Genomic DNA, 25,050 nt, shown 5'->3' with positions numbered 1-25,050 from the left:
ACAATGCAGTTTGAAAGCCTGGTCAGTTCTGTTGTACATACTTTGGACCAGGTGTTTAACTGAGTTAAGATGATTTATTTTAGGGAGTTTCTTCCAAATATAAGAAGCCTCTTCCATTCAGGCTAGACATTTTGCAGGAGTAGAGGATTTTCTTGGTAGAGGATGTTCCTGCCCTCACACTCCAAAGTAAAAGAATGTTCTAGTAGAGCTTCTTAGACACTTCACAAGAAAATAAAGCCTGACTAAAAGTAATTAGAAAATTTGATCACAACATGGGGACAGAAAATGCAGTAATTAAATTCATGTTCTTAGAAGTGAGAGAGCCCCTTCTTTAAATGCAAATCATAATTATTGATCAACAAGATAAACAACTACACACTTACTTTTTGTGCAATGGCCGAGAATTTCAGCACATTGAGTGTTTCATCATATGCTGAAGCACACTGGCTTATGTTTACTATCATGTATACTTTCCCTCTTCCACTGAAGAATCCTTGAAGAAAATGAGTTAACTTACTTTCCCGAAATGGTATGTGCTGCTGCAGCCTTTGAAGACAAAAAAAAAAAAAAAAATCATGGCCAGAAGTTAAAAAAGTTCCAGTCAATATAAGAGCTATCCAGCTGGAAGACTACAAGCTATAACTAACTACAGTAATATTTATATGAATTAAAATTGTTTTTTGCTAGATACACCTGCTCATGGAGATTGCATGGCTGTTTCAGCTGCTACTTAATCATTATCTTCTCAGTTAGGATACAGTAAAACTACCAATGGGAGCCCTTTAACACGTTCAACATTTAACCTAGGGTAGGTCACACAGCCTCACATGACAGCTATTGAATTACATGAATAATGCTACAGAACATATCAAGGCAGTTACACTGTCAGAACATGTGACCCACAAGCAGGAACAATAACCAATCATTTTAAGAAAAATAACTGCAAAAAAGTCAAATATTTTAAGAAATCATGCTTCAGAACATTTGTTGTATGTTGTTAGAATTCCAAGTTATTAGGACCAGAAAGACATTCTGAATACATTCAAGCCCATTAAGAATCTGGTAGTTTTAATGCATCCTTCCTATCTAGAATGGACAGAAAGATAGGAGACTGCAAGTCACTAGCAAAGCTTTTTTTAAAAAAAAAAAAAAAATCTTTTAAGCATAATAGTCTGTGAATAGGCTGTCAGGCACAGCGTAATGGCACAAGTGGTAAAGCTCATAAGGGCATATCATGAGCAAAGTGAGTTCATTCAACTTCTGGAACAGAAAGATCTTTAGATGAGAAACTGTGGAAAAGAATTCCTGGAAAGTTACAACCAGATGTGACAATATATATTGTACAGTTGTTTAAAATACAAAAAGTTCAGTCTACTCTCATTTAGATCCCAATCTAGCCTATAAATAGCAGGTAGGCTTTTTTGTCTGCATATGGTTACCATTCTTTCTGATCTGGCTAGTGTTACATCAAAATTTGGAAAAACAATTCTTTTTGTTAGGATAAACGTAGCAATATCACTGTGAGGAAAATTGGGACAGTAGAATTACATAGCAAATTGTTAACAGAGAAATAAATGAGTTAAACGTTCATCCTTTTACAGTAAGGGTACTGAAAAGTGGTTTTAAAAGTCATTCCAGAATTTGTTTGACAAGCCAAACTCAGAAGAGTTAAATTGCTAAAACCTATGACAGCATGTTTACCAATTTACAATTTAATGATTTAATTAAAAAGCAAAGCAAACAAATTTATAGAGCACTTTAGTAGATCAAAAAGACTTTATACATCTGGAAAGTCTATCCATCTTTTCCAGAAGAAACTCAGCGTCAGCTAGTATATTTCAAGTACTAGCTTAACTGTTGTATGCAATGCGTGAGAAGTATATATGTGTATATATATATATGTATATACATGTTTGCAATCTGTAGGACTTACTTTGACTGTTGACAGTTCTTGAGTGCATTAATACACTTGCCTAGAATCAGGAGAGAGGTATTTATATTTCCACTCTCTTTCAATCTATCACCTTCATTACGTGTCTTGGTGCATCTTTCTGAACCAGCAAGATCACACAGTGACAATCTAAAGGCAAAAATAGGAAAATTCAGCTTTCTTGCCTTGGAATATGCGCTAATTATTTATCACTTTAATCAACTTTTCTTAGAGAAAGGATTTTTTAGTCTTCATCTACATCAATCCTTCCACCTTTTCAGCATTGCTTCCCCAGTCAAGTTTGACACTACTTCCTGCCAAACCCCTTCCCAAAAAGCTTCCTATATTTCCCCTTCATCCTCTTCCGTGAGGACTTGTATGACTTCATAAGTAGAGTGAAGCAGGGTAGGGAAACATTGTGCTGAGCAGAGGATGCAAGATATAGAACATTGCAACCTGACAGCTTGAGGTAGAAGGCTTAGTACTACAAATAGATAAGAAGTGGGGAAACCATAGTTTTATGCATGAGGCCAGGGAACACTAGGTGTACAGCATAGTACCAATACACCAGCATGGAAGGCAACTAATGACACATCCCAAAGGAAAAGGTGAATTCTGCTCTGAACTTACTCATTGACTCGTATCACCCGGGGTGTTTCAAAATCTTCAATTTTCAGTACCTTAACTGTGAATATGCTGTGACTGAAAGAAGTTGGAAGTCAGTAGAGAGAAATGAAGTGAGACTAAAACTTAGAAAAAACACTTTGCTATCTACAACACTTGTTCAAAACCCCGTTAAATCTGTCCATGTATCTAAGCATTTACTCTACCAGATACATTAAACTTTTTAAACAGCTGGAACTCACACTAATTATTTTGCTTAGAGGAAGAATTTCTTGGTCTTCATCTACATGAAACCTTCTATTCTTTTCAGCTTTTCTTTCGGGATATAAATTTTTGTTGTATGGATTTTGCCCCCCCCAGACATCTAGATGGACTAAAGCTAAGTTCGTCTGCCTTGAAGAGAATATTTGATAAAATATTGTTAGCTTTTATACACATTCATCTTCTTGAAGGAAGAATCCTTTGGATTTAAAGCATGGGGTCACATGCTGTTAGAGGACGAATTGAAACCTATGTATCTAGAACTTGTTAAAACCTCTTACCCTCCGAAAGCCACAGTCCATATTTTAGCTTCTCCTTTCCACCCACACCATCTTATATTCTATGTTATTCAAAATTTCTCACCTTCTGCTGGAGGAAGTATTTAATTTTGTACTTGCAATACTCTGGTGTTTCAGCCCCAGTTTCAGAAGTCTAAAAGCTTCTCTGGAATCAGAGATCTGAACCCATTGCAGATCTTTAGGAAAAAAGAAAATCATTTTGTAACCATCATTAGACAACAGGAAGAAGAGAGCTGGGGATAATATATGCACACGGAGGATTATACATTTTCAAGCCATACAAACATTTTACTAATGTTTTTACTAATTTTACTACAACTCTTCAGACAAATTATAGAATGATAACAGAGAGGATTAAATTCCTCCTCCAATGAAAAAGAAAGGGCAAGGTATATCACATCATTTCATCCTATCAACACACCAAAGCATGTTCTATCCAAATTAAGCAAGCAGCCTTAGCATGAGCACTGAAAAAACGAGGTAGGCTCTAATATTACAAAAGTCCTATGTATGCATTAAGGCAGAATACGCGAACCACTTTCTGTTTCAGCCAGCAGACTGGGAGTATGGGGAAGAACACCCACAACAGGTTATCTGGATACCTTTTCGGGCCACCAACTTAACTGAAAAAGCATCAGTGAGGAATTTTGGCTACAACATAATGACTATTTCATCTCTGTATGTGCTAGAGTTAATACCTACAGTCACCCTAACACATCTTATAATATCAACAGCAGAAAGGCCACCAAAATTGTATTGTCAAGTATACCATGTGACCAAGAAAAAAAAAAAAGAGTCCTTAAGTGGTTCCTCAAGAAAAAACAAATCATTAAGTGTTTCTCTCAATAACAGCCTGACACTAAGCTTTATAATCAAGATTAAGCCAAAGCATAGCTCGAAGTAGGCTATTTCTTATTTCACACACTTTGGTGTTTGAAGAAGTGAATGAGTTAGGTTTAACGTCCACTTCAGCTTTCTCAATTTATGGCCTTGCCTATGTAAGATAAAAACATGCCAAATACCAGCAAACAAGCTTTTAATAATCTAGAATTGGCATCTCAATTGTCAAAAAAAGTAGAACAAGTCAAACAAGTATCAAACCCTACTTTTTCCAGGACCCGACATGAAGATTGAATTGTTATATGTGAGGTCTGATACCACCCCCCAAAACCAATAATCAAACTTGTAATATTATTGGTTTGAAGTACTGTAAAATGTAAATCTGTAGCCAGAACAAGTTTTCTTATATGGTGACTAAAATCTGATTTTCCACAGAAGATACTAAGAAACCTAACTGTTGAGCCAGTTATAACCACAGGTAAGAACTTCTAGAACTTTTTTTTTTTTTTTTTTTTAAATGGAAAAGAATAAGATTTAAGATTCTCTTGTTTCTATGTTTCTAAGAAATATGAAGACTGTGGAATCCACACAGGCCTACATGCAGGGAAAGGGAAGACAATATTGAAGATAAGAGCTGTATATAGACTTGCCTTTCATATTCAACTGGACATTTCTAGTGCTTCACTGAATCTATTTAGGCATTTTCTAATCTAGAAAAACATGACTATAGGAAGAACAATTTTCCATACCAAGCTCCACATTTTACAATAGATTCTAATCACCTTTTACATAAGGACATCCCTTGACATCTTGAGCCAGGCGGAGTGTTTTTCTTTTCTTGTCATTTGATATAGGAACCAGTAAATCATAAAAACATTCATTATATATCTCAAAAAATGATACCCAAACAGAGAACTTCAAGTAATTTTCCACTGTGGTGCTAGATTGTTCTGGTCCTTTTAAGGGTTCTTCCAAGTCTGTCAAGAACAAAATATTACAAAGTAAACAGAGCTAGCAAAGTGAGCTGTATTTAGGTAGTTTTATCTCGTATAATACCAGTTTAGGGTAGATGCACAGGTAGTCTCCTAACCATTTCATCCTTGTGTTTTCTGTCTAGATAGCTTGCTCATTATTCAGTTCAGTCATAATAATAATAATAAAAGGATCATTTGGCATTTAACCTAAGCCAGAAGCCAGTTATCGACCTTAAAAAGCATCTTTGCCAGTTTTATTAATGGTAGTTCTTTAGTATCAAACATACCCTTAGAATCAACTGGTGCTTTGCTGTTGGCAGTATTTTGATGCTCTACCTACAGAAAAAAAAAAACAGAGACTTTAGGATGTATCATTGAAGTGCGGCTTGTGAGCACACTTCTAGAAATTAGAGGAGGCACATACATCACGTGAACAGATTTGTTTACTGTTACTGCATGTACCTACACACAGCCGTTTATTTTATTCTTATATTCTCACTCAACCTAGATCAGTTTTACACAGCTTTTTCCCCCCACACACACACAGAGAAGACTTTTTTCCCCTAAAGTACTTAAAGACTGTTGAAGCTATACTGAATACATGCCTGTGCCTTTAAAGTGAGTTGTACTGCCACCTACCTTCCACACCACAGAAATTCACACTTAACTCACAGATAAAATCAAGGTAACGAACTCCACAAGTTAGAATACCCCAGTAAGACCAAGCACACCACTAAGGAAATGCTTCAATCTTCCCCAGTGAAAAAAGAAAATAGCACAAGAATCACTCTCTATTTTTAGTTTGTAGCATCTGCTCCTTTTTTGTAATACACCATCCATTCTGAATTAAAAACACCAAGAAAGAAGTATGCTAGTGTAAGACACAGCCCCCACAACTGTAATTGGACTAAGCAGGTTGAATTCCAGATAACTCATGCAACTGAAGTGTATTTTTGGACCGCTCAACAGTTAATGACAGCTATCTGCTAAGACTACCAGAAACCTATTTTGTTTCAAATCTTTAAAGCTCCGCTGGCTTTATGCCTTTTCCATTTCAAAATAATTTTTGGCTTCCTTTAAATACACAATGCCAACCTGAAAGAGGGAAATGTCCTGAAGAGCATGAATTTCTTCCAGGTGTCCTGGAAGCCAGTAAACTGTTTAAAGGTATGGACCTACCCATGTCCCCACAGATTGGGTGCTACTTACATTCAGTCTTTATTAAGAAACAGCAACCCCAGAGGATAAGTTATTAAGTGCTTAAGCTATAGAAAAAAAACCTTAGAGCTTACATGCTATCAAGCATTCAGCTACAAAACAAATCCACAGGAGACCACGGCTCATTAGCTCTATTGCTTACTTTACTGCTAATTTGAGTGCCTGCCCAATAGTAGATATACCCATGCATAAACACAGAAGCCTCTTTCCATTGAAAAATGAACAGGAGGAACACTGAGCTATCTAAGATGCATGTGCTTATCATAGAAAGAAGCGCTCCTCTACCTCTTTTGTTAGACGAAGTAGAGAGTTTTTAATAGCAGTTTCTTCTCTCACTTGGTCTTTAGTCAGCTTTACATAATCTCTACATCGATGGGGTTTGAGATCCATTCCTGGGTATAGCCTTCCTTGAATACTTTTGAACAGCATATCCATAGTCCTTGGCAGAACACCAATGTCATCTTCAGTTCCTGTAAGCAGCATCCAAAAGAAAGATACCAGTTACTATTGTAAACAAGATATACACATACATGAGGACAAAGATAAGTGATTCCAATCTCAAGGCATACATGAGGAATTCGGAGGCCAGTTACAGCCAGAAGTAATGTTTTCCATGTCCTTATGTCAGAGTGCTTTTGGAAAGTATTGGCTTGAAGCAGCAGCTCATGCTCTATTCCTTTGATAGTACAGGATCCACCATAACACAAAGAATGACAGCAAAAACTGTATAAGCTTAGCCTTACAAGTTTGAAAAGTCTATTGCGAACACAAGTGAGACCATGTACTGGAAAAGTTACGGAACGCTCTATGAAAGTTATCTATGTGTTTTTAAAGACTTAGATATTGAGCAATAGTAAGAATTGACAGGGCTGAATGGTGAAGACCTAGAAGCATGATACCTTGAGAAAGCATCAAATCTAAAAATGCATTAATCAAAAAAGTTAATGAATAGCCACATCTCATAACATACCCCAACCCAGTTCACATCAAAAAGAAATGTTGTTTCTATTACAACAAGAAATAGTTGGCATTATCACCCCCAAGTAATGATAACTGAATTCACGGGCAGTAGTCTTCACTTATAATTCACCTAAAAGAACATAACCTAGAATGACACTGAACCTTGTGTCATAGGAAATTCACATTTATTGAAATGACTGATCACTAGAATACCGATTGTCTTCTACTACTTCTGTGTATCAGGTAATTCATATAGCATCTAGAACTACTGAAAGTATCATAAAGAAAAAGGGGAACTTGATTCTCTGTAAATCCGGTCACCTCATTTGTTAAGATTGGTTGAAAAATAAAGAAGGACATCTTCTGGCCAGAAAGGAGATTGAGCTTTAACAGTACAAAAATAGATGATCTTGACTCCTGATGTGCTGTGATATTATTGCTAAACTCGGATACTTGAGGCAAGGTATAAATACTTAAAAGTAATCAAACATTTTGAAATGTTTGCTCTTTGCCTATGACAAATGTTACAAACTCAGATATGCTTTCTTCAAACAAGGAACAGCATTAAAGATACGTATGTAACTTCAATGTAGCAACAACAAAAAAAAAGAAATTAGCCTGCTGTAGAGTGACTTATATACCAGGATGTGAGAAGTGTGTAGAACATGTATTTTTTCTCAACCCCCCACCGCCCCACACTGACATTCAAGACACCTGACTAAAATTGTTACAGCCTTACAAACGAATATCACTGTATGTATACATAAATTCTGGTAGTGACTCCAATTGCTGCCAGTTTAATGATATTTGTTATGGAATGAGACTTTCAAAGGCAATTTACTAATATTTGCTAATATTAAAGAGAAGCCAACATGCAGGTTCTGTAGCATCACTAAATGAAAGAGTTAGAATGACTCTACCAGAAGGAATTCTCACTTTACTAAGTGAAGAAAGTTAGTTCATTAGTTCAAGGAAAAAAAGTCATTACTCATACCTAGGAACGTGTATGTTTTCCCAGCATTTGTAACACCGTATGTAAAAATAAGACGATCATATCCTTCTAAGAAGTCTTGCACTGGTTGCTTCATTGTACCTTCAAAGAATTCTTCTTGAGTTGTTTCAGGTCCAAAAACCTGAACATTACCAAGAAACCGGTTAATATCTTTATTTAATCAATCATTAAAGACTTTTAAAGAACCAGGTATTGTTTTGTTTTTAATCTTAGACTAAAAGATTAAAAGAAGTTTGCTTGTTTTGCTTTTATTAAGTAATAGAAGTCAAGCAACATTTTCCCCCCCCCCCCCCAATAAATAACTTAAAAGCTTTTAAAGACAAGTCATTTACCTGTGAAAAAGTGAATTTCTGTATCTGCTGCCCAGCAGTTTTTTCACTCAGTCGATTCAAGGAATTTTTAGGGGGCTTCAGTATAATACTTGTTGAATCCTCCACTAAAAAACAGTCCTATTAAAAGGAAGCAAAAGCAAAACAGACATGAAAAAGAGTAAAAAGCTCACCTTACTGGAAAGGCATATATATTTTTTAATTAAATAAATGTCACACCTGTGATTCATTTTCTTTTTCCAATAATGTAAATGGCCTAACACGCAGGCAAACTTCAATGTGTCCTTTAGACTCCAAACTGCTCCTCTTAAAATAAAAGATGAGAATGAAGTTAGAAGTTTGACTAGATTCTGTTTGATATCTAGCACGTTAAGGCATTGCTGTTTTCATTAGGCTATTTTGGATAGACTCATCTGATGACACAGGAAGCAAAAATAACTCACTATGTCAGTTTTCACAAGCACTCAGGCCCCTACAGTAGTTCCCTGTGATAACCTAAAGTCTCAAAACAAATAATATTATAGCACATATGTATACTGCATTGCAAGAACAAAATACATAAAAAAAATCCTATGATTAAGCTGCACTGATCTGACATTAGCCTCATCCACATGTAAAGATGATGCACCTTTTAGGTGCATCACCGCAATTTTGTCTATCCTATGCATACCCTTCAAATTAAAAGGACAGTAAAGAAGCTTTTCATCTCCTCTGTAAAATTGTAATGATTCTTACCAATGAAAGAACTACGTTTATTAAAACAATCAAAATAATGTAAGCATTTAAAGCTTTCTTTCCTGGCTTGTATCAGAGCTTGATGAAACCAACGAAAATTCATCAGAGAGATCTGCTTTAATATCTTCCACACTTACTGGTCCTGTTCTTTGAGGCAGCTCAGCACTTGTAACGTAGGATGGTCTGAAAAATTTATCTTCATCCCAAATTGGGTCCATCCTGCAAGATGATATATTAAGTATTTTGTTTGCTATTTCTAGATAATGTAGAGTTTCTAAACTCTGACAGATGACATGAGGCTAAGTGACACCCATAACTTCTTTCAGGAGAAGGCTTTCTTCACACTGTTCATGGCTTGCACATCAAGCTTCCAATACTTGGACAGAAGCATTGACATCAGAACGCATTAAGACCAGCCACAGTTTTCTGTGAAAAGCAACTTGTCCTGGTTCCAGATAAAACAGTGTTAGTTTTCTTCATAGTACCTAGTATGGTATCATGTTGTGGATTTAGGAGAAGGAAAACATTGATAACACACAGATGTTTCAGTTGTTGCAGAGCAGTACTCACACTAAGTCAAGGACTTTTCAGCTTCTGTTGCTGCCCTGCCTGGGAGGAGGCTGGGGGTGCTCCAGGAGCTGGGAGGGGACAGAACCAGGACAACTGGCCCTGGCTGCCCAGAGGGATGTCCCATACCATGTGTTGTAGTGCTGAACAAGAAAACTGGGGAGGCTGGCTGAGGTGGGAGAAGCTGCTGCCTACCATGTTCCTGCATGTCAGTCAACAGGTGGTAAGCAATTGCATTGTGCATCTTATTTTGATTTTATTATTTCCCCTTCCTTTATCTCAACCCATGAGTTTTACTGTTTTCCTGTTCCCTCCCATCTCATTGTGGAAGGGGTAAATGCACAGCTGTGGGCTGCTATGCTGCCTGCTGTGCTAAACCACAACACAACTGTTTACCAGGAAAAAGCCTTTTCTGTGTACCACAACCTTGCCAAAACCACAGTGCCTGATTAGAAAATGTTTACATACACTATTTAATAAGAACAGCCACATTGTTCCATATCCGCTTTGTCACATTTTGCATTTAGTGTCCAGTTGGAATAAAAGCTCCTTGCAAGATTAATCCAAGCTGCAGTTATCTCCACAGGACCTAACAAACAGTTGGAATTGTGGAGATAACCCAGGGTAGCTTAACATGGGACAGACCTCAGAGACATTCCACAGCCTAACGGTTGGTGACTATGACAGTTGGTGACTTCGCGGCTTTTATTGGGCGTTACAGTAGCTCGCTGGGCTGTTACTCACGCACCACGGCAGCAAGTGTCTTGGCAATTCAACAATTATTTATTGCCCGGCTTCCCACTATTTTGGACGCAGCGATTCAGCAGCCTTCCAACGCCCACCCCCACGCCTACACCAGAGAACCGTACGGCTGCCACCTCCCTAAAGGCAGCAGGGGACACGCAGCGCTCGTTAAAGAGCAGACAGCGCCAGGGCCGCTTCAGAGCCCCCTCGCTCCTGACCCCACAGCCCCCCCCCCAGCCCCGTGTGCCCCACACCCGCCGCGTTGTTCGCCTACAGCACGCACACGGCTGCGCCCCGCGTCGCCTAACGGGCACCAGCCGGCCGCGGGGCCGCAGCGGGAGGGCTGCGCAGTGAGCACAGGCCGGCAGCCGCCCTGACAGAGCCCCCGGCCAGCAGCAGCAGCAGCGCCACGACCCGCACAGAGCCCCCTCACCCCGGCCCCACCACCCCGCACCTGCCCCGGGAGCAGCGGACGGCTCAGAGCGAACCGGCCGCGGGCTCTATTCAAATCCAGCCAATGGCAGCGCGCCGCGCCGCGCGGCATGCTGGGAGCCGGGAAGGGGCCGGCCGCTGGAATGGATGCGGCGGCGGCGCAAGGCTCGCTGGGAAATGTAGTCCGGGGGGGTGGGGGGAGGCGGTAGGTGGGGGGGCCTGCTGTGAGCAGCGGCCTGGGGGGCTCCTGGGACGGCAGCGGGGGAAATCCGCCGGGTTTCTGGTCAAAGCAGCGAGTGCCAATCGCTGTCCTGATCGTCCTGTTACAGAATGGCAGGGCACGGTAACGCACAGCGCTTATAATGGTAACGTACGGCTCTCGTGGTAACCGACTGCAGCTCTCGCTAACAGCAATCGCCACACGTTTCTCCTCAGGCTCACTCAGGGGTGCTTTGAACGCTAACGAGGACCGGCTGTCTGCTGTGCCTTGGAATAAAAGGAAAAGGCAAGTCGTAACTACCGAACCCAGAGGTTTGTTTTTCATTTGGATGAAAGAGCGCCGTGTAAGCGCAAGGAATTCTGTAAAAATAAATAAATAAATAAATAAACAGTCTACGCAGGTCTTGTATCTTGTATCAAGCTTTGATGAGGTTGCCTTACATCCCATAGTCCCATCGTTCTTTAAACAGAGGCTGTGTCATCAGCAAAAGATGTGTATTGGATCTGGGTTTGGATGCAGGCCATTTTGCAAGAGTTGCTCTGTTTTAACAGCACAAAATGATGTAACTTTGAATTTGAAATCGTTTGCTAAACATAAGCGAAAAAGCTCTTTTAGACTCTTTGAGTCTAATTTTTTAAAAGTATCCTGGTTTCTGTTGTGAACAGAAGTTACTGAACTCAGCTAATTCCAAACAACCTGTGTTCCTTTCAGGAGGGGACTGAGAACAGCTGTCAAAGAAAGGGAAGAAATTGCTTCTGGGGCAAACCTGAAAGTTCTTCTCTTCCACTTGCTGGGAAGGAAAGCTGAAGATCTTCTCAGAATATTTTGCAAGGTATGTTTTGAACAACGTTGCACTATTTCCATCAGAATTTTTTTTCTTGCTAAGGTGAGGAGCATAGCAAAGGATATGCTACGAGCAACATTTTGGTTTTGTTTGAACACTAGATTTCTGAAGCTATTTTTATTAAACTGCACATGCTGCATAACTTAACCTAGTATCTCAAAGGGATGTCATCATCATTCTAAAAGAGCAAACTAAAATACAATTTAACATGCGCTCCTAACCTTACACAAACTGTGATAAAGAAAACATTAGATCAGCATAACCAACCCAGCCTGTTTTGGCGTGAAAGATGATGAAACACCATCTATGTAAATAAACGTTATGGCATTCTACCAATATAGTCTCCTTAAGTGGTTTGTGCAAGGACAGCCAGTTACAACAAATACCTGCTGCCAAAACTATTAACTCATTGCCTTCTGAAATTTGATTATGTTCTTTTCAAATTCTCTGTAACTTGTGGAGCAAAGTTGTCACTCCACAAGGGGGTAAGATTTTTATAAATGACTTTTTAGAACTCTCCCCATTATCCTTGGAAACATAGGCTGCTTGTATTTGGGACAGGGTTCAAAAGTTGTGGATAGTTTACTCATCTGAGTAATAAGATGCCTTGTGAGACAGCTTATCTCAGTTGGCTTTTACATAGCTGTCAGAAGTAATTAGAGACACAGTCAGCACAGCTGGGACTTGGCCCAGAACCCTTCAGCACATCCGAGCAGCAGCCAAACCAGGATTGGCTCCAGTACCTTTGTAGTCAACTCACCTTCCCCAGGGAATTAACAAAGTACTTCAGTATCCCGTCATTGTCCTGGGTCCACTGTTCTTCTCCCGCGTTTGGCTCACAGAGACAGGCTTCCTTTCCAGTCTGGTTGCTGGGAAAGTCCTCCTGTGAGGGTTAGTTTGGAGCTCATTGGCACAGAAAGCTCCTGGTTATTGTCACAGGTGTCTTAGCAGAAAATGGTGTGATTCTTGAGTTATCTTCTTGGTAGTTGCTGCATGAGCCCCTTTTCACCCCATCCTTCAGGGCAGTGCTTGTTATTGATCTTGTCATTTGCACAGTTGTGGAAGCATTTCACACTGCCCTGAATTTGAACCTATGAAGAAGTACCCTCACTGTCCCACCCCAATCATTTGCCTTCAGGTGACAAAATTTCTCATGTGTACGCAGCTAATTTTATGAACTTGACACTTTGCAGGCTGTTCATTTGCTTTTTATTTTTCTTTAGTGCCATAGGTATGTTTTCCTTCACCATACCTTCTAAGCAACAAGCTATATCCTTGGGCTTTCAATTCCCAGTTTGTTCCATACCATTTTGCTATGACCAACTCACTTCTTTACTTTGCCTCTTGCTCATTCCTTACAACGTCTCAATTTGGTTTTCCGTGGAAGATGGTCTCCTGGTGCCTGGAACCTTGAGACTAGCATTAAAGGCACAAACAGAAGAGAAAAATGGCTTGGATTCTTCAGTGCAATTTTGTGCTTCAGGGTATGCCTGCCCGAGCTCTCCCTTCATCCCTGGAGCACGGAGGCGGTCACCTGAAAACCAGCAAGTTTGGTGGCTGTCCAGTGCAGACTTACACAGCATTTCTTCCCTCAGTCAGCCACGACAGACTGCCAGACAGAGCAGGTGACAGCACCGGGGCTGGGCTGGGTGGTCAGAGCCTCTTCCCTTTCCCCCAGTTCCCCAGTGGCTGTTCCCTCGGGGTGCCCAGTGGCTCAGCATGCTGCCCTGGGGTGAATTGGCCCCAGCCCAATTGGCCCACGGCTGGGGGCACAGCGGAGTTAAGATGGCTTGTCTGGATGCCACATGGTGTGCACGCTGTGCTCAGCTGCAGCCTGGCCAGCTGGTCCCATGCCTGTGTTTTGTGTGCTGCGTGTGATCAGCACGCTGGTTTTAAGTCTTTGAAGTTCTATTTAAAAACTCGTGTATGATAAAGATAGTATTACTCGTTGAGCGGCAATGTATTGCCTTACGTAGGAGAAGGTTTGGAGTGTATTTTCTGAGATTATTTTGTTCAGTTGTGTAACTCCAGACTTAGTTAATCTTTTTTAACTAAAGTGTTTTTTAAGAGTGCAGCTGAGACAAAGAAGCTGTCACTAATTCTTCCTGTTTCTCCCTCTACCCTCTCATTACTCGTTCTGTCCTTTATTTCACAATTCTCTGTTGAACTAAAAAGATCATTTAAGCTGTAATCAACCATTTAATTTTGTAACTGAAAACATCTCAAAATTATTTATATTATCGTACTACAGAAAAAAAAACAATCACTGCTTTGAAGGTCTGATCTAGCATTTTGAAATGGTTACCAACTATATGAGGGTACTTAGCTTCTTAGATTATTTTAATTTGAACAACCCTTTAATGAGCACATGTAACAAAGTGCCTTGTTCTATACTGGCTGTTGTTCTGCCTTTTCTAGGGTCTTTCTACAACTGGCAACAAATACCTCAAGACCACTACGGTGGCTAAGGATTTGTTGCTTTAGTGCTGAAAGGAGCTGAAGCATTTGGACATCAGTCAGTTGATCAGGCCAAGCAACACAATACCATATTAGTCAGTATTATAGCAAAAGTGGCCTTAGCTGGAGAAAATGGGGAAATACGTTTTTGCATTGACACAAGTATTTGTCATGTTAATATATCAGTTGTTTTGTCTGACTTATTCATAGTCACGTAGCAAATGGTGTAGTTGGTTATCAGGTGTTTACCATGTCTGTTGTGAATATTAAAACAATTGTTTAAAATACACAGTCAAAGTATTTTGTAAAAATGTAGTTACACAAGAAAAAAGGACTGCTCTTAAATTAAGTGATTATTGTTATTAAGAACAAATCTGCATAGATGGCTTTTCCATAGAATTGGTTGATAAGTAAAACTTCTGGGACATTTGTGGCGTATCCTGCAGCATTAACACTAACTCAGCCAGTTCCAGGACACTGTCTCATTTTGTGTTAAGATTGCACTGCATCATGTAAGCTGGGTACTTTTGAGTTACTGGAAATTACGTAATTGGGGATGTAGGCAGAGAATCCACAAACAGAAATATTGATAGTATTGACTAGACATATAATATTCTTCCCTCCTAATCAACATGATGCTGATGTCTCAGGAGATACCATAAGAAGTGGTTTTGCAGTGGGAATGGTAAATTGAATCATCTGCTGAGTGGCAAAACTCACACCAACTTCTCTGTCTTCACACCTTTATCCCAGGATGTGGGATCCTTACACCACGATCTTACACCTTTAACTGCCACTGGACAAGGTTTTTGCCTTCCTTCTTGTTTAAAAATTGTTGGATAGCATTGTTGATACAGAAGGACAGACACAGTCTAGGCATGCTCGCTGCTTCATAAAATGTTGTCTGTACATGCTGCTTAGATTTCATGAACATGTGTTTTAAGTGTGAATCCAAATCTTGTTGGTTCCCTGAAATGCCTTTGTATTTTTTTTCTAAACCTGGGCCTAAGTTCTGCAAATATTTGCGTAGTATCTTTCTAACTCAGGTCTGGGACTAGGCCTGTTGCTGCATTTTGCGCTACAGTGTATTAATTATTTTCTTTGCAGATTGTGTGTTGGCTTGTAGTCTCCAGGTGAAGGACTGGGGATGAATTCCAGATGTAATTAGTAAAGTTTTATTTATCTTGATGTGTTGCTGATTCTTTTTCAATCAGCCATAGAGCTGTTCAAATATAAATATAGGTAATCATAATTTAATGTTAAAATCTGAGGACTGACTTTCCTAAAATGAAATATATCTTTGGTTTTTTTTGTTTGTTTGTTTGTTTGTTTGTTTTGTTTTGTTTTTCTAATAGAGGTTTCAGAAGTTCTATTTCAGTTCTAAGCTTCTTATGGCAATTATTCATATTGCAAGGAACTCAAGCTTTAATCCTTAGGATGACTTTTTTGAGAATACTGCTTCTTCTTTTGCAGTGTTACATACATTTTAGGCTATACGTAGCGGTCTAATGATTCCAGAGCCCTCAGAACAGCCCCAGAAAATTTTACCGAAAGAAGTCATTCTATTGATGATCACATTTTCACCCGTTGTTCTGTCATTTTACTAGAAACTTAGTAAGAAGTACATTAGAGCACGAGGTCAATACAAACCCAGAACAGTGCAATGCAGAAGTAGTAAAACTGGCTGAATGCCAAGATATTTCTTAAGATATATGCGTATTTATTAGTTTCATGCAGAAGCTGCAAGACTGGATGCTGCAGTATCTCAAAAATATGAGGTGTCTCAAAAAGATGAGGTTCCGGGGCCAGAAGATTACTGCTTATGTAAGACGGGCTAAATCCAAGGAGCAGGATATGTTACAGTGCAGCCACTACAGTATTTCAGTGTAGTATTACTCATCGGTCTGGCTCTTATACCCAGGACATAGCTGCATTTATTCTTGGCAGCACCCCTGTCTGTCTTGACCTCAGAAGCTAGTGCTGTTCTCTGGCGTTACGTACTGTTCCTCTGAATGTCATCATGGCGTTGGGCACTCTGGGCTTCTCCTTGACCCCATGTGAAGATGTGGATGGAGTGGAATAGTCACGCCACTGACCTTCACATGTTGGATTTGGGCTTCCTGGAAAGAGAGGAGAAAAGTGCTCAGAATTGTTTCAGGCATAGGTTAAATTCTTGTTCTGGAAGTGCTGTTATTCTGCTTGGTACAGCTAAACAACGTGACCACAACCTGAATTGCCCAGGAGGAACCTTGCTTTCTTTACTAGCCTCTTAGTTTAGATATAAAAGTAAAACGTGTAGTATTAAGTGACACAGTTATCCTACAACATGATAGAAAGCAAAGAAGGCACATTTAGAAAACAAATTTCTCAACCAGTGACTTATCTCTAAAGCACTTGAAAGTAATGGTTCTTCGACAATAGAAAATGACCCAGGGCATTTCCTGTTTCTGTGTGAAGTCATCTCTTTTTTTTTCCTTTTACTCTTCTAAAGCCTGTATTTTAGTAGTCTATCAGGATGCACAGTGCCTATCCTGTAGGAAAGAGAAAAGGCAGGGAGTTTAATACATGTCAAACGTCTGTCCTGTGTGGAGTTGTACTCCTGAGAGAAAGGACCTGGGTTTGTGCCATGCAGTGCTGAAGAGAAACACAGCCATCTTCCCTGAAAGTGGGCCGGCAGGTTAAATGTGATAAATAGGCACGGAGTCTCAGTTGCTTCTCAAAAGGAAGGTTAATGAACAGATAATTGTTTAAACACATTCTTAAACCATTATTTTCAGCCAGACTGACAAGCAGATCTGCATGGACAAACAAGTTCTGGGGCAGCAGAAGAGCAGGCAGAAATGCTGGTGGGACAGGAGGGCCAGGCTGCTTCTGTTCTGTTAGGCCCTCAGAGATTGGCTACGCTGCTTGTCAAGTTGCATCTTTGGCAGTTCTTCAACCAGAAGTCAAATATGCTGGCTGGATATACAAATATGCAGCCTGATATACTTACCTTTGGGCATATCCGGACTTGTGCAGGTAGAGAATTTCCAAGTGTAGTTCAACGTAGAGTTCTTAATTTGATGTTGTTCTGCCTCATGCTGTCACAACATGCTCCAGCCAAGGATGAGTGAAGTTTTCAAACAGGCCAGGCTTCCTTACTCAGAGTTTGCACGCAGCTAATCTGAGGAAACTGAAAGGTTTCCACCAAAATGGTGAGTTTTGCCAAGCTCTGGCTGATCTGACTCTCAGAAGGTAAACCCAATTTTGCAAAAACAGAGACGTAAATGGCCAGATTCCATTGCCAGTGAAACCTTGATGTTTCTCAATTTCCCCTGTGCTGTTTCAAAAGACTGAAGGATTTGCTTGCAGTTCCAATCAGGTGCTCCTGTATAAAGTTGCCATGTGTTCTCATGCTACCATGAGAAGAATACCATACCATATATATGGGTGCAACAAAGAATACAAAAAACTCAATCTTCATACACGTTTGAAAATACACACATTTATAAATCATCATAAGATCTTTCTGGGTGAATGGCATTACATAAAGTGAAGATACTTGTTCCAACAGCTAACCTAAATATTCTATATAAACCAGCATTCTGGCATTGTGAAAAGAACCAAAGCATGCAACAATTTATGGGTAAGGAGGAATTCTGTGATGCTAAGGGTAAGATTAATATAAAGTTAGAGAATGACTCATTTCTAACTGTGTGACTCATGCTCTCAGTAAATAAATTACCCAAGACAAATGACTCAGAAATAGATGCTGTAGTATTATTATTGTTTTAATCAGATGTTGCAAATAAACATGAGGCTTGATTTCAGATATAACAAATATAGCTGTAGCCTACACATTATGTCATAGTGCTGCTTGAGAATGTGCTGCACATGCCAAAATTGCTTATCTGATGTTTTGTTTTCAGTTTTAGGTGGATGGTATAGCTGGCAACTGGGTGTCTAAAGCAGCCTTTAACATGGCCACTGAGAATCTCAGCACTGGACTTGGACAAGAAAAATCTAGCGTGGTAGGTATTTATTTGCATCTGGAAACTGTAAACAGTGGTTCATTAAAGCCTTATCACAGGAACATTCCTGTGAATAAACTTCTCACACCAAAGTTCTTAACAAATTGTTTGATGAATATAATGGAGAACGTTGATATGGGGAAGATGGGAGGATCCATCCCATCTTTGCTTGGGGTCAATACAGTACTGAAGGGATGCAAGACATGAACTCCTGATGGCTCTTGAACAGAAGGCGTTTATTGCCCATTTTCACTACTACATATACTTTCCCTGTAGCCCCATGCGCTGTCCACGTGCCCGAATCTGCCATACAATTGGTTAGAGACCCTCAGACACGTACCTGGAGCCTGCCAGCAATTAGCCACTGCCCCAAAGCTCATCTTTAACACTGTAGCCAGTTTTATCTCGACCTTGCTCAAGCTTTTGCTTCTACTGCTTGTTTCCTCATTATCTCTAATCCAGGGACGTGTGAAACAGTGCGGAGCCACCTGCAAATTCCTTTCCTACACAGTACCTCAGTAAAATTCCCTTTATGGAGACGCGCAGTGTTGTATCAATAAGAACCTAAATGCCTTGTGGGAGTTGTGCTTGATATGGTTCGGTTTTGGTATAGCTTATCCTAAGACAATTTAGGAGAGAATGGAATGGAGTCCTAACCTCAATAATGATAAGCTTTATGTCTGAGCAAATAACTCCACGTTCTTTTTGCCTGAACACACTGTTTGGTAATTTGGAAGAACAGTGCTTTCCATATTGTGGACTTCTGTAAGGCTAAACATACTGGGCATTACTGACTGCATGCGTTCCTGTTAGGCCATCACCATTTGGAATATTAGCTAGGATCTACTCCTAGAAAACCATTTTTTTTAGTTTTAGTAAGCTTGCTTTTTATCAGTTAGTTTAGCCTGCAGATAGTAATAGAATTTATAGTGGTATTCTGGTAATTTCACGATTCTGAACACACAGTGATACCAGCCAAAATGGTGGGGTCACTGCCAACTGTGCTCTGTCACAAAATGGATGGAGATGACAGCACAGCTTGGCACTGCTACACCTCTTCCCAAGTATGGCCTTAGTTATCCAGCCCAGATCCACTTTGCTTGAGCCCCCATGCTGTAGATACTGTTCTGGATGTTTCCAGAGAGTGCTGCTTACTTATCTTCTCTGCATCAGAGAAGAGGAAGAGAGCGCGAGGAGGAATTACTAAAGCATAAATGAAAGACAAGGAGTATGCAACTTCACAGTAGTTCCCCAACAAATGCTTCCTTAAAAAGCAGCTGTGAAAGGCTGCTGGTCACAACTCTCTCTCCCTCTCCATTCCTCCTCCCCCTGCCCCTTCTTTTGTGTTTGTTTTTCCCCTTTTGCTACAGCTTATAAGGTATATATCATAATGCCAGTCTCATCTGACAAAACCACAGCTAACACTGATGCATGCTTATGATGGGAAGAGAACACAGACCACAGACTTGGGAACACTAGCCTCTTATTAGGCAGCACTGCAACTGGAAAATGGCTTAAGAGCAGTGCCTTGACTAGTAGTTTCTATTCCTTTGCTTTTGTTCAGTTGTAAATGAAGTAGACAACGGATCGAATAACTATTGACGTAGAGAATAGCACAGATTATGTCAAACAAGGACTTCAAACAGTGTGTTTGGAGGTCAGTAACCTGTGTGCCTAGAACTTTGATCACAGTGGTAACAGCCATAACTTAGGTGGATGTACAGGCAAAGATAAATCAGTAGCTTTTCACTGAATGTTACAAGCAGATCAACAAGATGTTGGTGGGCTGAAAATGTGTGTTTCTAGTAGGCTCAAGGAGCTTCAGCAAAGGAAGCTAATACTGATGAGTTAAGTTGTTGAAACTGCAAGCAAGGTTGTTTTTTTTTGGTTTATTGTTGTTTTTAAGAAACAAACAAAACAAACAAAACAACAACAAAAAAATGAAATGGATCCTGGTTTCAATAAGTAGCTTGAAGGAGGAGTCTTTCCAGGGCCCTGCCATATCAAATGGAAGACAGCATGTTCTGTCTGATGAAATGTAAGTTTGACTGCTAATCAGCCAATCCAAAACATTGCTAGATTAATAGACAAACTGCCGTGGATACAATTTCTGCTAGATTGATAGACTAGCAGAAATTTTTTATTTTTTTTTTTGTACAGCGGAAGCCAGTAATTAGGCTGTTCTCATAGTAAAAATGCTATTTTAAAAATAGTGCTTCTGTTGTGTAATTAAATGTGTCTTGAAGTGTCCAATACTGATGTTAACATCTCCTGGAACAAGTAGTTTACTCTCACCCCTCCAAAGCCTTTGCCTCCAATGTCACACTGTCAATAACTTGCAGTCTTCTGGAACAGAAATATTTGCAAATAATTTGCAAGTTGTAACTGATCAGTCACTAATCAATTCAAGTCACAGTGTTTCATTTTGCAATTTGATCACGAGACATTCTGTTGTACAATTTGGTATTTTTAGGTTGTAAAATAACCCCAAGTTTGTTTCTCAGGAGAGTCCTTATTCACTCAAAAATAGAACAAGTTTATAGCACTTACTTGAAACATGTTTTAAATCCCTCTAGAGGAATAGTTTTTGTTTTGGGTCAACATCTCTGGAGAAAAATAAAAATTCAGCTTACTGTGAATCTCTAAGTATTAAAATGAGCAATTTCAGAAACAAACTCTTCCTTAGAGAAACTGATATCCTATGTTTTCTCTTAAACCTTGGAGAAACTCTATTTCTGCCTAATGAATTTTTCAGTGTGAATTTCGCTTGTAAATAAGATGAAGGATTAGTGCGTAAACTCCTCTGAAAAGTTAGCCTGCAGCAAGAGATAAACAGGTTACAGTAGGCATCAGTACATACGAACCAATGCTTTATCTCAATCCTGAAACCACAGTTTTAAGTTTTCACTAAAATGACCTATAGATATAATCAGTTTACGATAAATAACATTTTCTGTTGTTAAAATTGACAAAAACAACAGGGAAGACAAAACATAGCAGTGTTTGACTAGAGAACTAGGTAAGACTCAATATTACTAGGGGACTGATGGACTTATCTAGATAGTGGTGTTCTGGTAGTCTTCTGTTGCAGTTTCTGATGTTTGCATGCGTATACATAAGACTACACAGCTGAAACAAGGCTAAAGGCCTTATTTACGTGCCTGTGAGACATTGTGCTTGCTGACAGCTTCTGACAGACTTTGTAAAATGGTTTCACTTCATGGGACTCCATAGAATTTAATGGTGAAACTGATGCCACTTCTGTAAATATACAGCTGTCATAAATAATTCTGCACTTCTCTGAGACAAGTTTGAGGAGGAAGTCTTAAACGTTGTTACAAACACATTTACCTAGGAACAGCACTAGACATCCATTTAACAATTTCACCTATGAACTCCTCTTGAGCTGGCACATCTGGCTTTACAAGCCAAGGTAGGCTTTAAAGAGCGTGCAGCTTTAACTGCAGCAAGAAATCCTATTCCTATTGACTTCCACAGAAGATTTAGGTCAACTCTGAACTTCCTCCCTTTCCATGAAATCCTGCTGCGTGAAACTGTACAATAGAAAAAAAAAAAATAGAGGGTTTCTTGTAGAAGCCGGATGGACCACAGATGGGATGTGGTACTGAACCAGCAGCAAATCAGGTGCTGAATGAAGCTCAGCTTTATTAGAGTCACTGGCTATGAATTACAGCTGGATAGGAATTACGTACTTGCAGTGAAATGAAAGAATATGGAGCCTTTGGTTACTCTGTGCATCTGCTCAAACAGTTGAATTTTCTGACTATCTACAAGAAAACTGAAAAAAAAAATAAAGCATTGCACACACAAGGTGCCAGTATATGAATGTTCAGAAGGTAGTCTAGCTTTTGACTTTAGATAGTTCAGAAGAATTTTGATTACTTAAATTAATTGAAAAGTATGTAAAGGAAGCAGCACAGAAACCTAAACTGGTAAACTACGTATTGAAACCTAACATTAGCAGTACAATTCTTAGGGTGGGTACATGAAGATGAGAGATAGTTTATGGCTGAAGAACTGGAGAAGAACATGCATCTCCAGCAGTGACAGAGGTAGGACACTGAAACCACTGCAATAGAGATGCTAACCACAGATGACAGAAGCTCAGAAGCTGAGGGATTTCCCACTACCAACAATGCAAGTCAGTAGCCCTTAAGGGGAACCACAACACTATGTCATGGAGCAGGCCTCGCCTGGAAAGGTGAGGAAAACTACAGCCTCCCAGACTTCTGAGTCCGTCCAGACTTTTAAGCGTATGACACAAAATATGTCCTGAAGAAAATCCTTTGTAACAGGGCTGTATGCTTAATGCTTGTGTGCACGTGTAGTAATCATTGCAGTTGGGAAAAACAACTGAGTAGGTCTCTTAGTGAAGACCTAGACTGTATTTTACCAACATTTCGTTCCACACTTTTGATTCAAAGATCGAAGCCAAAATTCCTTTAAGTGGTATATTCTTTATTGCAGCGCTGGATGCACGGGGGATCTCTCCACCTATCGTGCATACCCAGAGCGGAAAGCAGTCTTGAATTTATACAATCAATCTATCAATATTCTACAAGCGCCTATACATATGCATTACCTATCCCCGCCTTCCCTCGCTTCTCATGCTAATTAGCCTTTTGGCACCTTGCGCCTGCGTAGGGCCTTCCAACAATTGTGGGCAGGGGTCTTTGGGACGTGGGCAGGGGTCTCTGGGAGGAAGACCCCGAGTCTTCCTCACAGTGTACTTTTCACCTTTGGTCAGGAATCTGCTGAATTGGCACGTTTCTTAATTGCGAGAGCTGGTTGTTGCCAATTCTTCCGTTTGTTGTATCTTTATAATGAATTCCAATGTCCAGTTTTGAGATTTATAGTCCTTACATTTGTTTCTCTGTCCGTCTGCCGCTTCCTTATCATGAGTTCCAGTGTCTTGTTTCGAGATATACAGTCCATGTCTGGGGATTGTCCTTGCCTCCCCAATGCCTCCCCAATACCTCCTTAATCAATCCCCCCTTTTCTTTTCCCATGCAAATTCTTTTGCATCAGATACTTTCATTATATACAGTAACACAACAAAGCAGGCATCTAAACAACATGCACACAAATATTCCTAACACTACTAATGTGATTAGAGCAGTGAACACTTGTTTCAACCATTGGAAGTTGGGCAACCAGGAGGTTAACTTATTCCATATTTCACTAAAACTCCATGAAAGATCATCTTTACTGATCTCAGGTAGGACCCTTGTCTGCTTCCATATTTCTTCCAGGTCGGTAGAGATCCTTCCACTCTGATCTACATACATACAACAACTTGTATTTATTACTGTACAGACTCCCCCTTGAGCGGCCAGTAACAAGTCTAGGGCCATCCGATTTTGTAATACTACCTGTGATAAACTAGATATCTCTTCTTGTTGAGCCTTTATAGCATCCAGAGTTTTGTTTTCTAACTTCTCTATAATTGCAGAAATATTAACTATTGCCTTTTCCAATTCACTCACTCCTAACCATGTGATAAACCATCGAACAAAACTATGAAAAGCGGTGTGTCTCTTTATCAATGGATTGTTAATTTTTGTCTGATTCTCCAGATATGATTTCTCAAGTAACCTCGAGGCACTACATCATGTACTGTCATACTGGGGACTACTGCTCCAAGATCCAGTTCTCGGGCAAGACCTTACGGGCTGTATCATTGCATAGCCAATACCACCCTTTTCCTTCTGGAACTGGCCAGCTGGTTGAATTTGCCCAACTGCTAGTTGTACTAATATCAATTGTTTGATTACAAGATGTCTGATTTCCCACATAAGTAGTACCCGTATTTATACAATCCTGTTTTCCCATACCCTTAGGCGGGTTACACCTTTGTACACATACATAGTAAGATTCCAATGGCACAAAGCTACTAACTTCTAGTTCCAAAACTTCTTCATATTTTTTTGACCCCAAGATGTGTTTTCCCACAAATTAGTCCAAGATAAGTTTGCAGGCAAGGGAATCCCAATTAACGATATACCCGTATTCCCATGCTCTGGCAGATGGGTGCATACCCAACAGTTCGTCTTATTAATCACTTGAGATACAGTTTGTATTAAGGTCAGGTGTAAGTTCTCGTCCCAAGTTGCCCATCCCAAATCTGACAACCACACCCCCACAATCATTAGGATCTGGAAAAACGCAATTTTGCTGGTCCAATTGGGGTCGTGGTCCATATCCTCGCCAGGGCCTTCTTCACCCTTGAATCGTGGATCCAAGCTGCTTGCTCCTTAATCTTAATGGCGGTGTGTGTTGTCAGTAATACCTGGTATGGTCCCGTCCACTTTCCTTCCGTTTTTCCTCTAGGGGTTGTCCTGAAAAAGTCTTTACATATATATATAATCCCTGAGCTTAAAAGGGTGGATTGGTTGATCCAATCGTCTAGCCCAGGTCCTGAGAACAAATTTATGTACTTTATTTAATTATTTCTGAAGTTCAGTTATATATGCATATAAATATTCTAATCCTAACTGCGTTCGATCCTCTCCACTAAATAGAAATGGATACGGCCTTCCATGTAAGATTTCAAAGGGACTCAAATTCCCTTTT

At 39.9% G+C, this 25,050-nt stretch overlaps 1 protein-coding gene and 1 long non-coding RNA gene across 10 annotated transcripts in view; one reads left to right on the top strand and one right to left on the bottom strand.

Moving 5' to 3' along the window:
- LOC119715234 (kinesin-like protein KIF20B) overlaps nt 1–11,102 on the bottom strand; it is a 41,640-nt gene extending 30,538 nt beyond the window's left edge. Inside the window, exons 1-12 of one of the 4 annotated variants that reach the window (XM_072039582.1) lie at nt 10,948–11,102; nt 9,320–9,401; nt 8,667–8,753; nt 8,451–8,567; nt 8,101–8,239; nt 6,432–6,616; nt 5,216–5,264; nt 4,737–4,931; nt 3,179–3,290; nt 2,561–2,632; nt 1,934–2,080; nt 384–546 (exon numbers count right to left, since the gene is read on the bottom strand). In XM_072039582.1, coding sequence (XP_071895683.1) covers nt 384–546; nt 1,934–2,080; nt 2,561–2,632; nt 3,179–3,290; nt 4,737–4,931; nt 5,216–5,264; nt 6,432–6,616; nt 8,101–8,239; nt 8,451–8,567; nt 8,667–8,753; nt 9,320–9,400 — 1,347 coding nt within the window. In that variant the 5' untranslated portion in view covers nt 9,401; nt 10,948–11,102. Of the gene's footprint in view, nt 1–383; nt 547–1,933; nt 2,081–2,560; nt 2,633–3,178; nt 3,291–4,736; nt 4,932–5,215; nt 5,265–6,431; nt 6,617–8,100; nt 8,240–8,450; nt 8,568–8,666; nt 8,754–9,319; nt 9,402–9,752; nt 10,196–10,217; nt 10,241–10,776; nt 10,926–10,947 lie in introns of those variants that run through there. The other 3 variants (XM_072039583.1, XM_072039585.1, XM_072039584.1) reach the window with 3 other exon arrangements.
- Nucleotides 11,103–11,110: 8 nt separating this feature from the next.
- LOC140002736 (uncharacterized) overlaps nt 11,111–25,050 on the top strand; it is a 32,548-nt gene continuing 18,608 nt past the window's right edge. For 3 of the 6 annotated variants that reach the window (XR_011810037.1, XR_011810036.1, XR_011810035.1), the window contains exons 1-4: nt 11,111–11,268; nt 11,361–11,430; nt 11,857–11,977; nt 18,355–18,456. This is a non-coding gene — a long non-coding RNA (uncharacterized lncRNA). The other 3 variants (XR_011810038.1, XR_011810039.1, XR_011810034.1) reach the window with 3 other exon arrangements.

The sequence above is a fragment of the Anas platyrhynchos genome, chromosome 6 (assembly GCF_047663525.1).
Source record: "Anas platyrhynchos isolate ZD024472 breed Pekin duck chromosome 6, IASCAAS_PekinDuck_T2T, whole genome shotgun sequence".
In the NCBI taxonomy this organism is placed as follows: Eukaryota; Metazoa; Chordata; class Aves; order Anseriformes; family Anatidae; genus Anas; species Anas platyrhynchos.
Note: the sequence above shows the minus strand (reverse complement) of the source record. Positions and strands in the feature narration are given on the sequence as shown.